This window comes from Coregonus lavaretus (assembly GCF_964263955.1).
Source record: "Coregonus lavaretus genome assembly, chromosome: 9".
In the NCBI taxonomy this organism is placed as follows: domain Eukaryota; kingdom Metazoa; phylum Chordata; class Actinopteri; order Salmoniformes; family Salmonidae; genus Coregonus; species Coregonus lavaretus.
In genome coordinates this window covers 38,707,169-38,721,070 of record NC_139996.1, presented here as the reverse complement: position 1 = coordinate 38,721,070, position 13,902 = coordinate 38,707,169, and the positions used below count along the sequence as shown (strand labels likewise).

Sequence of the window (13,902 nt, the reverse complement as noted above, 5' to 3'; positions counted from 1 at the left end):
ATTCTCAAGTACTGCATGTATATTTTTAAGTACAGTAAGTTTGTGTCCATATGCATTAGGCTGCCTGTGCATTTATGTGCACCCATATCTCTATGAGATATACTAAATACTAATTTCTGTGCTTGTGATCAGCCACGTCGTCGTCATCTCGGGAGCGTCCGTGGTCTGCCATCTCGTCCCCTGACAACCAGGCCATGGTCACGGTGGCGGCGGTGGTGCCTCGCAGGAATCCCAGCATCCTCTCCAGCAACCTGTCCAAGAGCATCTCCATCAGCAATATCGCAGGGTGAGACACAACACCACTCAACCACCAACCAGCTCACTATCGCCCCCTTCACACACTCAGGTTGTACATTTTCATGCTGACACACTCATCACTTGTGTGAGTGTGTACGCAACTTATGTTATTACTCTGATAGTCACTCTTTCACTAACTATGTTTCTCTCTCCCACTCCGTCTGTCTGTCCATGCAGGCCATTGATGGATGAGATGCCTCTGAAGGGCTTGAAGTACCTGTCCCAGTCCACAGACTCACTACACAAGATCTCCAAGGTCAACGAGTCCACTGAGTCTCTCACTGATGAAGGTGAGTTACCCTAAGAGTCATCAAGTCATAGAGCCTGTATTGTCTAATCATTGTTCCCCCATCATTGTAGGGATCGCTTCAAATGAGTGAGCAAATGTGAAACACATTGAACATGTTCAGATTACCTCCGATGTTTTCAGCTGTTTTATTTCAATGTATTGATTGCATTGATCCTAGCTCAGTAATGAACAGTGTATGTGTAGGAGCGCACACGTATGCTCACAGTACCTACAGTATAGCAAGCCCTCGTGTTCCTGTCTGTGTTGTCGTAGGGACTGAAATGATGGACAGCCAGCTGATGGGGGAGTTTGAGGCGGAGTCTAAGGATCTGGAGGCAGACTCCTGGACCTTCACTGTGGACAAGAAGTATGTGAAGGGGCTCAAGAAGGAAGTGGTCAAGAGACAGGACGTAATCTATGGTAGGAGGACACTCGCACTACCACTCATGCCATTACATTGGGATTTACTTTGTTTCGTTCAAGCAATTTATTGGAGAAGTTATCATATCATCAGGATTGTGGGTTAGGATATCGGTTACTCACTACAAACGCAATAGTAGGGTGCTGTTCATTGGGAATTCACACTATAACCCCTCATCTTTAACCCTAAATCATTTTTATAATACTATAACCATTCCCATCATGCCCCTCTCCAGAACTGGTCCAGACAGAGATGCACCACGTGCGGACGCTGAGGATCATGTCTGAGGTGTACAGTAAGGGACTGCAAAAGGAGGTGCAACTGGAGACCCAGGTGGTGGAGCGAGTTTTCCCCATGCTGGATGAACTCCTGGAACTACACACACACTTCTTCACACACCTCCTGGAACGCAAGAGGGAATCCTCCATCGAGGGCCGGGACGACGGTAGCTTCCTCATCCGCAAGATAGGAGATGTGCTTGTCTCACAGGTCAGCAGGGGGAGATTTGGTTTAGAGAACGTTGAATGTTGTAGAAATGTTGATTATTAGGCAAATCGGTTTGTTGGTAGTAATCTTACATGATTTTCTTGTCTGGTGTTCAGTTCTCAGGTCCCAATGCCGACCGCATGAAAAAAGTATATGGGAAATTCTGCAGCCGCCACAATGAGGCGGTCAACTTTTATAAGGAGCTTCACACCAAAGACAAACGCTTCCAAGCCTTTATCAAGGTAACTACTCTCTGGTGTCAGCGTGATGTTTGTTTACATATCCTAATCTCACCATCAATAATTAGGGCCCTAAACAGTATGGAAAATATCACTCTCTCCACCAGATGGGGCCAACACTCTGTTGTCATTTTTTTGTGTGGGTTTAAACACACATTTACATCTGCTAAAGTCATCATTAAGACATTGTATGAAACACTATATAAGTATCTCTATTTTATTTGTTTTTCAGAAAAAGATGAGTAGCACAATCGTCCGAAGACTAGGCATCCCAGAGTGCATCTTATTAGTGACACAGCGAATAACCAAGTACCCCGTGTTACTACAGAGGATACTGCAGCACACCAAAGGTGAGAGAGACCTCCTGTGAGACTTATAGCTACACCTCTTCTGAGTAATGTTATATAGTCTTATTCTGTATGCTTTGAATGGCACTCGTAAACTTTGTTGGTAGCAGAAAGAACGCAATGGAGATTGTTGGGAAGTCTTGGCCTCTGTACAATATGTATTGAAGTGACATGCTGATGTTTGACATGTACAGAGAACGAGGAGGACCATGAGGATATAACCCAGGCTCTGAGGCTGGTGAAGGAGATTCTAAATGCAGTGGACAGCAAGGTGAACGAACATGATAAGAAGAAACGGTTAAAAGAGGTGTACAGTCGTACGGACAGCAAGTCCATTCAGAGGATGAAGAGCGGACAGATGTTTGCACGGGAGGACCTGGTGAGAGGCAGGAGGCTGCTGCATGACGGACCGCTGCAGCTCAAGAACTCTGCAGGCAGGCTAAAGGGTATGGGATCAGCCTCGTTTATCACTGTCTCACGCTCTCTTTCTTGCTCTCTCCTGTCTATCTCTCTCTCTTTCTCCATCTCCTCTCTTTCTCATCCCCTCCTCTCTCCCCCACTCTTTCTATATTTTTCTTGCCCTTCTCTCCCCTTCTCGCTCTCTTATTCCCCCTCCGTCTCTTTCTCTCTCTCTCTCTCTCTCCCTCTCTCTATTCCCCCCCCCCCCTTCTTTCCTCCACTGATCCTGACTCTGTTATTTTCCATAGATGTCCAGGCCATGCTGCTGTCTGACGTGTTTGTGTTCCTCCAGGAGAAAGACCAGAAATATGTCTTTGCCTCACTGGTATGTTATGTTTGTTATTCCCAGCACATTGTTCCCTATGGTACTACACTCTGAAGTATAAAGAACCATGCCCTTTTTTTTACAATACAGGTCTATCACGCGTTAGTTTACTCCAAGATTAGCTTGCTTTGCTGTTACAATACAGGTCTATCTAGGTTTTCCAGCTATATTGTGTAAGACTACCACACAAGGCTATTGTATGGTATATGCACGTTTTAATGAACCAGTAACATTGGCATGGTTACACTCTTGGCAGAATTTTGCTATCCTGCAGTTTTTTATCATTCAGTGGAGATTGGAGTTTTCATTCAGTTCCCGTTTCCTTGGGCTAAACATTGAATTTCCCGCAAGTAGCTTCCATAGAAACCTCCCACTGGTCTATACATCCTTCAATAGAAATCTGGTCTAAACATCCTTTCACCTCCTTCCTCCCTCTCCTTCCCTCTCTCTCTTCCCGCCTCTCCCTCCATTCCTCCCCCCCTCTCTTTCCCCTCCACCCCCTCTCTTCCATCCCTCAGGATCAGCGGTCCACAGTGATCTCCCTGCAGAAGCTGATAGTGCGGGAGGTGGCTAACGAGGAGAGGGGTCTCTTCCTGATCACAGCGGGGATAGAGAAGCCAGAGATGGTGGAGGTGCTGGCCAGCACCAAGGAGGAACGCAACACCTGGATGCAGCTCATACAGGACGCCATGCACTCCATGTGAGTCAGTTAGACAGGAACACACATAGATATAGAAATACTAGAATGGGAGAAGCCCCTCAGACCACAGCAATTCTATTCTTTTTTAAAGATGTAATTCTATTTATATGGGAACAGACACAGTATATCCACAGATACTATATAGAGCATGTTAGCTTGACACTACATTTACAGAGTGAATTACAGTTAGTGCATTCATCTTAAGATAGCTAGGTGGGAGAACCACATATCACAGTCATTGTAAGTTCTTTTCAACTCAATAAAGTACCTATCAGCAAAGTCAGAGGTAGTAAAAAAAAAAAGTCAAGACGTGAGTGTTAGTTCCCGGAAAATGTGTTTTTTTAACGTATTTATTATTTTAAATGCAGTGTAAATGGTTTGATTGATAAATGATTGTGTATGTGAACAGAGAGAAGGATGATGATGAGGGAATCCCCAGTGAGACCGAGGAAGACAAGAGACTGCTGGAGACCAAAGCACGGGAGATGAGAGGTAAAACCTGTTCTCTTTTGTTCTGCTAACCATTTGCCCAAAAATATGACCAGTAAGACAGGTAATAACCACAGTGTCTCCCTCTGTCTGTTCCTCCCAGAGCTGCTGAGGAAGAAGGACGAGCAGATCGTGTGTCTGTTGAAGGAGAAGTTGAAGGTGTTCAGGGACATGTGTGAGGGTGGCAGCGGCCCAGCGGAGGAGACCAGCCCAGCCCAGTCCATCAGGACCAGGATGCTGTTCAGAGCCACCCCAGACTACGTCACCAAGGGAGAGCCCATCATGAAGGATGCCTTGAGGGAAGGTGAGTCAAGAGTGGACAGTCGGCGGCCCAGAGACCACACACACAACACAGGTGACCCTTTATCCAATCAGTGGTGACCTATTGAATTACCTGGTCACATGGCCCAACCAGTGATTTCCCCCTGAAGAAACACATAACCAATTAGAAGTAATTGGGGAATTACCTGAAAATACCCCATGTATAATATAATGCCAGTAGCAGCTGAAAGACCAGGGCAGAGAGATTACAGAATACTGCTGAAAACGCATTGTTGGCTTAGGTCAGAGTGATATATGGGTACTTGTCATAGTTATTTATATCATTTTTTCCACTCTGTAGACAGGGATGGAATCAATGCATAAGTGTAATCTGATTCTGCTGTGCAGAAAGAAAACAAATGGATTGCTTTAAAGCTGCAGGTTGAGTAATGGGCCAGATATTGATATTTTCCTCATTTTCTCTTCCCTTAGTAACCCAGTTTATGTAGGTCTGACTGGGTTGCTTTAGCTGATAGTAGTGTGTGTAGTAGACGTTACTGAAATCGTACAGGATGATGTGTGTGCGTGTGTATGTGTGTGCGTACATGTAACCATGCAATGGTCACAAGACCTGGCAAATAGCAATGAAAAACAACACACAACTGTGAATGATTTTATGTCACGGTACTGCAAGAATAAAGCACCAGAGTAGAGGTCTGCGCAGGACTAATTTCTTCATACCACACCCGCCCGCTCCCTCCTGCTGGCTTTCTATCTGACTCCCACCTGCTCCCGCAAGAACTGGTCCCTGGTTATTTTGGGCATATGTGACGCAGTTTACTTGCCAGCCATGGTCCTAGCAATTGTGCGCCCTATAGGCAATAACAAAATGCGCAAAAATAACTTAAGAAATAGGTTAAATTACCAGAGATTGTCACGTGGCCCATTATATTAGGCTATAGGTATTACTGGGCTATATCAGCCAATAGGCTAGGCATAGTTTGAAGAGAGCATAGTTGGAGAGAGAGCAGAGACATGCACTTTCTCTTGAGCTACGGTTCATAGACTACCTTTTATGAGCGGGGCATCTTTCAGATGGAGACAAATATGGGTGATTCATATTTAATTCTATGCAATGTAGTAAACTATAGGCTAATCATATTTAGTAAGTTAATTTCCTTGGAAAGATAACTGCCCTGTGCTTCTCCGCCTGTGCATAGGCTATAGCCTAATCTAGGCTATTTAATTGAGACCACACGCGCACCTGATCTCGCATGAACTGTATGGCTACTGAAATTGAAGCAGCAAGAATGATGAGAGCGGACAGTGGCACTTTCTCTTGAGCTACGTTTTGCATATAGGATATAGCCTACCTTTTTAGGAGCACGACAATTTGCAGGCAGAGACAAATAAATGACTAATCAATATTTATTGAAAAGGCGCAACGCTCACTCACCATGGTAACCTATATGCATGCTTTCACATTTTCCTTCCCTTACGGAAAAAACACATGATTTCACATGTGGAAAATCACATAAGTTCACATGTGGAAAATCACATAAGTTCACATGTGGAAAATCACATAAGTTCACATGTGGAAAATCACATAAGTTCACATGTGGAAAACATCGTTTTTTCATCTTACATATTTGACACACATGACTACATTGCATGTTCATTTATACAGTAATTATTATTTAATGTGTCCTGACCTGGGATTTGAACTCACAACCTCTTAGTTCACTGCATTCAGATATTTCTGCCACTCCACCACGTCTGTGTCAATGACTGATTTCAACTGTATTCCTACACTTTGGACGTCAAAGTCAATCTCAGCTTGGTTAAAGATATAGAATGGGTGGCCAGTAATAAACTGGTCCTGAACATCTCGAAAGCTAAGAGCATTGTATTTGGTACAAATCATTCCCTAAGCTCTAGACCTCTGAATCTGAAGATGAATCTGGTAATGAATGGTGTGGCTGTTGAACAAGTTGAGACTAAATTACTTGGTGTTACCTTAAATTGTAAACTGTCATGGTCAAAACATATAGAATCAATGGTTGTAAAGAAGGGGAGAGGTCTGTCCATAATAAATAGATGCTCTGCTTTTTTGACACCACACTCCAAAAACCAAGTCCTTCAGGCTCTAGTTTGTCTTATCTTGATTATTGTCCAGTCGTGTGGTCAAGTGCTGCAAAGAAAGACCTAGTTAAGCTGCAGCTGGCCCAGAAGTCTTGCTCTTCATTGTAATCAGAGGGCTAATATAAATACTATGCATGCCAGTCTCGCTTGGCTAAGAGTTGAGGAAAGACTGACTGCATCACTTCTTGTTTTTATAAGAAACATTAATATGTTGAAAATTCCAAATTGTTTGCATAGTCAACTTACACACAGCTCTGACACACACGCTTAACCCACAAGACATGCCACCAGGGGTATTTTCACAGTCTCCAAATCCAGAACAAATTCAAGAAAGCGTCTACTATAATATAGAGCCATTACTGTATGGAACTCCCTTCCATCTCATATTGCTCAAAAGAACCGCAAACCTGGTTTAAAAAAACTGATAAAGCAACACCTCACGGCACAACGCCTACGTGTGCCGTTTTTACATTTATGTAGTTCTGTCCTTGAGCTGTTCTTGTCTATTAATGTTCTGTATTATGTCATATTTCATGTTTTGTGTGGACCCCAGGAAAAGTAGCTACTGTTTTCGCAACAGCTAATCCTGATAAAATATGAAAATACCAGATACACTCAAGAAAAACTCAAATTGCTGAATAAGGAAATGAAATGAATGATGAGAGAATAGTCAGATGAACTGATTCCTTCATATGTTTTAGATGAACAGCGTACCACTTACTTTAAAACCATTATACCATTACTATGTGCAAACATAGAGGGAGTTCTATTAACCTGAGCCGCGGTGCAGCGGTCTATGGCCAGTGACGTGAACGGGCAAAAGTGGCGAGGGAGGAGTGTCCTTCTCAAATCAAACAGTAATCTGCGACGCTCGGTCATGTTGTCAACAAGGCAGCATGGTGCATTGTCCAGAAACATACAACATCTCTTTTCCATAAAATGTGTTAGTATTTTCAAACTAGTTTTCATTTGGAAGGCAGATAAAGCATATCTAAAAGCAATCACTTTTTTCATTACTCCACGTGCTTAATCTACGTCACTTTTGTTTGGAGCCGACTTCGCCGTGGGCTTTGAACAGGGCACCTGGCTCACGCCCGGGAGGCAGCCTGGTTTCAAAAGTAAACTCCTCACACCGGGGCAAACCATGCTAGATAATCGAATCCCCTCAATAATATCTCATGTGAAATCTTCTAAAAACACGTTTGCACATGATTTCACATGTAGAATTCATGTGTTTCTTCCGTAAGGGTTTTCAATTATTTGTTTGATTGCACCACGACTCACTTGGGTGAGCGCCCTCCACTTCTTTCCATTATCAATATTTATTTACAGACACTGTAGTAAACGATATAATCCTGTATTAGTTAATTTCCTTGGAAGGATAACCACCATGTGATTCTCCACCCATGCATAGGCAGGCTACACATATACTAGGCACACTTGATCTCACACGCCCAACTAGGAGAGGAGAGGTAGGCTACTGAAGTTGAAGCAGCGAATTCTGAGAGTGTATGAATAATGCAACAAAGATGTGATTTTAATACAATAGGTAGGCTAAAGCATACAAGGCAGAAAGACCAGCGTTTCCAAATATTCTGCAGAACAAAAAAAAAAATTCATCCCAAAATTGTCTGACCGCATGCCCTCTCCCGCCCACAGCATGAAAAATGTAGACCACGCCTCAATGATCTCTGCAGCCCTCTACACCAGAGCGCAGGACCTATCCTCACGTGTGTGGTTTGTGTGTGTTTCAGTGGAGACTCTCCATGTGCTGGTGAATGGCAGTCTGGGCGGGGCCGTGGGGCAGCAGGTGTCCAGTACCCAGGATGCATCAGGGGGCAGTGTGGGGCCGGTTTGTCTGCCTCGTCGCGCTGAGACCTTCGGAGGCTTCGACAGCCACCAGATGAACATCTCCAAGAGTAAGAACAACTCACACACTCCTACTCCCTCTCTCCCTATGTACCCTGACTGGCTGTCATGCTGCAGGTGACTGTCATTATCTGCAGCTGTGGGCTAAAGGTCTCCTGTTTTTCCTTCCAGACGGAGAGAAAGAAGAGGGGGATGACTCATTAGACCTTCGGAGGACTGAGTCAGACAGTGTGTTAAAGAAGGTAATTACAGTAACTAGACAGCTCAGAGATGTGTGTATGTGCCACATCAAAGGATACACACCACACACCACACACACACACACACACACACACACACACCGTGCACTTTGTGCATGAACTTTCCATTATTTTTAACTCTTCTAACCCATGCCATCAGGAGGGATTTAAACTGAGCTGTGTCTCAGAAGGCCTGCGTCTGCCCATCACCACCACTGACATTAACAGACAGACATTAGCCCTGGCCCTGGACTGAGGGCTGAGCAAAACTGAGGAAGTCCATATTGTTAAGGCTCCATGAGGCTAGGCGATGCCCCCGGTCCAGGCTGGGCTGTGTGGGAGCAGCCCTGTGCTTTGAATGCCTATAATCTCCTCTGCTCAGGCCCAGGCCTCTCCGGCAGGCAGGTGGGATCAAGCTCTTCCTCTGAGGGGGTGATTAACATTGCCCCTCGGTAGCTCTGTTAATATCTCAGTAACTAACTGCAGCTGTGCTTGTCTTCGTCCACAGGGGGGCAACAACAACCTACTGCTGCTGCTCAAGAGGAACAGTGAGGTAGGTCTGACTCCTACGCTATGTTAGGCTTCCAGCAAACTGTACATCCCTGACTGACTAACTGGCTCTGTGAGAGAGGCATCACTATTTGCTCCCACGCACAAGCCTCTCTCTGCTGTACTGTGCTATGCAGTAGGTTATTTCATAGGAAGTATTTTTGTGTATATGTACCTACTGTGTAACCATATGCAGAGGTGACATTTTTTATAATCTCTCTTCCTGTCTAATAGCAGGTCCTCCATAGTGTCACACATCTCCATGACCTCCTCAACACACTGCAGGTACGGACACTTCCTCACATCTCCTCTATGGTTAGACCAAATAGAGCTGCTAAAAAGCACACTGACACACAAGCAGTCCATTAGTATAGGTGATACGACTGTTTACATCCGTGTGTGTTCTGCAGGCGGTGGTGGTTCAGCAGGACACCTTCATCGAGAACCAGCGTCATGCTCTGGCTGAGCGGCCAGCCTCCCGCCACTCCTCCACCTCCTCCCTGTCCTCCACCTCCTCGCGGCCCAACTCCCTGATCGAGCAGGAGAAGCAGCGCAGCCTGGAGAAGCAGAGGCAGGAGGTAGCCAACCTGCAGCGCCAGCAGGCGGCCCACGTTGACGAGCGGAGGAGGAGGGAGAGGGAGTGGGAGGTGAGGGAGTCGGGGCTGAGCGACAGGGAGGCGCAGGTGAAGGAGCAGGACGAGGAGACGGCGAGGAGGCGCAGGCAGCTGGAGGAGGAGAGGCAGGAGCTGCAGAGGAGGAAGGAGGAGTACCAGAGGGATCTGGAGAGGCTGAGGGACGCCCAGAGGAAGCTGGACAGAGACAGGGAGACGCTGCGGAGGGAGGCTGAGATGGTGGAGCAGATGAAAAAGGCTGAGGTGAGCTAGAACAGTTGGTGCTGCCCATTGCTCTCTGTCTGCTACTTTGATGTAACAGCATTTTACCACAATTGACTACACATACATTATTTAGTGATGCCCTTAGAATTAACCCTTTACTTACTGCTTACCCTAACCTCCACCTGGGCTCAAGCCTGAGCTTCTAATCCTAAAGCTAGCTCAACCTTGACTCCGAGATATAATCTCTTACATTAATTTTAAGATAACATCACTAAGTGTATGTGAAGCGTAACTATTTTTCTTGTTGCATGGTGTTTGATTTGATCGGTAGGCAGAGCAGGCACACAGGACCCAGCGGACGCCCTCCTCCACCTCAGAGGAGTCCATGAAGTTTCAGAGCTCCACCTCTCTGGATAAAGAGCCTGGAGGAGGGGAGGCAGAGCTGTCCTCCTCCCCCGCCACCAAAGACCCCTTCCTCAGGATGGGATCCAAGAGGAAAGGGAAGAACCTGAACCCCTTCTCCTCCTCGTCCTCTTCCTCCAACGCCAGCTCCAAGGCCCAGAGCAGCACAGACGGCCAGAACCAAATCCCCAACCGCCTGATGCAGCTGGCCAAGACCAAGGACAAGAAGGAGAAGAAGAAGAAGAAAGGGAAGGGCCAATCACAGCCAGGTAAACTAGCAGCACACATCTTTGTAAGGAAAATAGAGCCATGGTAAAAGTCTACTTACCTGTGCTAGACACTGAGGGATATTGTTACAGTGTAGTCTAACTAAAGTATATGTCCATCTTTCTTCTCCACAGATCCCCAGAACACTGGGGTCACAGGGCTTCAGGCCGATGGAGAGATCTTCTTCTGCTGATTCCTTGGGGGTCCACTATCCCACAATGCCCCACACTCACAGCATCACAGTGACTGCATCAGCTGACTGCCCAGACTCTGTAGTAGTGTGGCCAGATAGATATGCACCCCATTGACATCCTGTACCCTACCCACTGACCTGAAGGGGATGGCCATGGACAGGAAGTACAACTAGAGCATTTCCTGTGACCTTTTTAGGGAACCATGCAGACACTTCCCAGTTGCCATTCTGAAGTGTCGAGGTGTGACTTTTGGATGAACAGAATTAGGATTCTGCAAGTCTGATGTGGCATGGATTGGATTGGCTTGCATGGGTTGGTTGCCTTGGCTTTGATAGTGTTCAGATATGATTTGGACAGTTTCAGGAGTTATACCATGGGTAGAGGAAATTGTATCATTCATGAAGTATACAGTAGCTAACATTCATTTTCTATCTGAAGGGAAGATTTAACAGAGCAGGTGCCGTGGGGACTGTTATAGAATGTTCTGCATTTCACAAATTCAAGTATACCCTAATAGCCAAAATGACAAAAGAGAGCATACACCCTATTTAACAATTCCAGTTGAGTGAGTAAAGCTTATACAATGGTTTTCTTGTCATACTTGTCAAGGTATTGCTTAACACTGGGCCCCATAATGCTTCATTCCCGCCTGTAAGGAACTTGAGGCAAATTTCTCCCATCAACTCTACGTCAGAAGTTATACAATATAATCACTCAAATGGGTAGCAGGTAGCCTAGCGGTTAAGAGCGTTGGGCCAGTAACCGAAAGGTCGCTGGTTTGAATCCCTGAGCTGGCAAAGGTGAAAAATATGTTGTTGTGCCCTTGAGCAAGGCACTTAACCCTAATTGCTCCTGTAAGTTTCTCTGGATAAGAGCATCTGCTAAATGATTAAAATGCAACATTGTAGAAGTTCTAAAGAAAGGCGACTCAATGTCAGGGCAGAGGAGACATGACTGACAGAGTTATGAGAGGAGGATGAATGAGTCTGGGAGAAATGGAAGACAAGCAAAGAGAAAGAATAGCTTGTAGCAGAGGAGAGGAGAGAAAGATAAGCATGTCTCAGAGAGAGAGAGAGACAGATGAGGAAGAAAGAGATTCTGTGTAAGGGAGATAATTGTCCACTTTGCATTTGAATGTAATGATGAAAACTGTTTGTTACGGTTCCAGCAGACTGAATAGGTAGAAGAAACATTTGTGGTACTTGTTGTATTCCTCCACTGCACACTTGAATTTGTGAACCATTTTATTTGTCAATCACTGCAATGCAATACTGGCACACACGGTTTGAAGGTGATGAGCACTTTAGATAATATTCAGTCTGTTACAAGTGAAGAGACTTTCTCCTTGACATTGAGTGACAATCATTCAATTGACCCAGACTGAGTCGAAACTAAGGAATAGCTATCTCACAAGAATGGACCGAAATTCAGATTTTCTTCCCCCAGTAATATTTGAATGCTGATATTGGAATAGATTAATCTAGCCCGGACCAACCATTCCCTTTGTTAATCCCATTGGAATTACATGGATATATCAGCCTGCAGGACAGGCTGTACTTTTAGTAAAACCAAACCAAACCTTTACTCTGGACACAACCTCATATTTCCCTATTTTCCCTGCAGTCTGCTCTTGTATACGATGGACTGTGGTGCCATAAACTCTCTTGTGCCTCTCAAATGGTCCAGAATAATTAATGTCCCTGGATTTTATTCATTGATTTTTTTTCCATCTACGCTCCAGTTTCGGGTTTTGATTCGTATAACCAGAACTGCATAAAGCCTAATATTTCAGCAGAGTTGTGTTCTTTCTCTTTTCTGCTGATGAGCAGAATTGAAGGCGAAAGCACAGAAAAGCCATCCCCTCTCCTGACTGTCTGTAAAACTGAAATATGGTGCTAATCACTAACTCATAACTGTTCTGCTTCCTCTTTTCTGCCTCATCTTGCCTTCTTTTGACCATCAGATGGCGCTTTGTCAATTTTCCACCACTATTCACTCAGTGGGATTTGTCATCTTGATATCTCACAACAATGCCCCCTGGTCATATATATGCAATGTGAAACACCACATTAACAAGGTGTATTATGGCCTTGCTTAGTGATTTTACAAAAGTGAAAGCATAGGGAGGGATCATTGGCATTTTGATTGATTGGTTCATTCACACACTGACATGCATGAATAGACAGATTCCACTTTTGACAGGTGTGAACGCACCTACATTAGACCCTACCCTCACCACTTTATATTCCTCCAGGAATATCTGCTAATTATCCCTTCAACTTCTACGGTATAGAAGTTGAGCAGTGCAACAGTAGCTCTGAAACGTTGTACATGATGCATTGTGGCAAATGCAAAGATATTATGCTCAAATTGAAATGCACTATTAACCAGCATCTGTGAGGGGTTGGAGTGTGTTTTACAGTTATATTGTAAACCAGTGCTTTTAAAGTAATATGTTGTATGTACTAAAAAGGTACATTTTTTTTCTTGCTGAATTCCATGTAAAAAATAAAAAGGGCAAAACAACAATTATGTAAATATGTGTCATGTACAAATCGAACTTTTAAAGTATTGATTGTGGATTTTTGGATCAATTTAAGCTTTTTATAATTAGGCTTTATTTATCAGTGTTCTCCCTGTTTTGGAGGCATAAAATGTACATTCATTTTTCCCTTAATAAATAACTATTATTGTTTGTCAACTGAAATGTGTGTCTGTGTCTATTTTCTCCCCTTGTCTTCGTGTGTTAATAGCTTGTACTAGAATGGAATGGCTTTGGTGTACCTCTGGACCACACATTATGGCCAGTCAGTCAGGACAACTCCGCCCGGATCGTGTTTCACAGTTATTGGGTGAATGTACGCCTTAATTGACTGACTGATGCCAACTGTACAGAGGGTATGTTTGATTTAACCACCTGTTGTTACTCTGTCTCGCTCTCTGATCCTGTGCTGTCTAGTTTGACAACGAGGTACTTCGCAAAACTGCCATTCCTCTTTGCAGGGGACGTTGTCTGTCTTTGAGCTTGTGTGTTCCGCTCCATGGACAAGATAGAAACGTGCTTGTTTTTCTCACTGTAGAACGCTTTTTC

The 13,902-nt window shown here is 44.6% G+C and overlaps 1 protein-coding gene across 9 annotated transcripts in view; it reads left to right on the top strand.

The window, feature by feature from the left end:
* The window catches only part of LOC311134489 (A-kinase anchor protein 13-like), a 111,177-nt gene extending 97,659 nt beyond the window's left edge, over window positions 1-13,518 (top strand). For 8 of the 9 annotated variants that reach the window (XM_084168187.1, XM_084168186.1, XM_084168185.1 and 5 more), the window contains 18 exons: window positions 133-286; window positions 475-587; window positions 860-1,006; window positions 1,243-1,496; window positions 1,610-1,735; window positions 1,965-2,082; window positions 2,274-2,525; window positions 2,787-2,863; window positions 3,382-3,563; window positions 3,973-4,055; window positions 4,156-4,356; window positions 8,210-8,374; window positions 8,496-8,566; window positions 9,072-9,116; window positions 9,347-9,397; window positions 9,523-9,987; window positions 10,280-10,619; window positions 10,752-13,518. In XM_084168187.1, the coding sequence (XP_084024313.1) occupies window positions 133-286; window positions 475-587; window positions 860-1,006; window positions 1,243-1,496; window positions 1,610-1,735; window positions 1,965-2,082; window positions 2,274-2,525; window positions 2,787-2,863; window positions 3,382-3,563; window positions 3,973-4,055; window positions 4,156-4,356; window positions 8,210-8,374; window positions 8,496-8,566; window positions 9,072-9,116; window positions 9,347-9,397; window positions 9,523-9,987; window positions 10,280-10,619; window positions 10,752-10,810 (2,903 nt within the window). In that variant the 3' untranslated portion in view covers window positions 10,811-13,518. The remainder of the gene's footprint in view (window positions 1-132; window positions 287-474; window positions 588-859; window positions 1,007-1,242; window positions 1,497-1,609; window positions 1,736-1,964; window positions 2,083-2,273; window positions 2,526-2,786; window positions 2,864-3,381; window positions 3,564-3,972; window positions 4,056-4,155; window positions 4,357-8,209; window positions 8,375-8,495; window positions 8,567-9,071; window positions 9,117-9,346; window positions 9,398-9,522; window positions 9,988-10,279; window positions 10,620-10,751) is intronic. The other variant, XM_084168183.1, reaches the window with a different exon arrangement.
* Window positions 13,519-13,902: the final 384 nt, after the last annotated feature.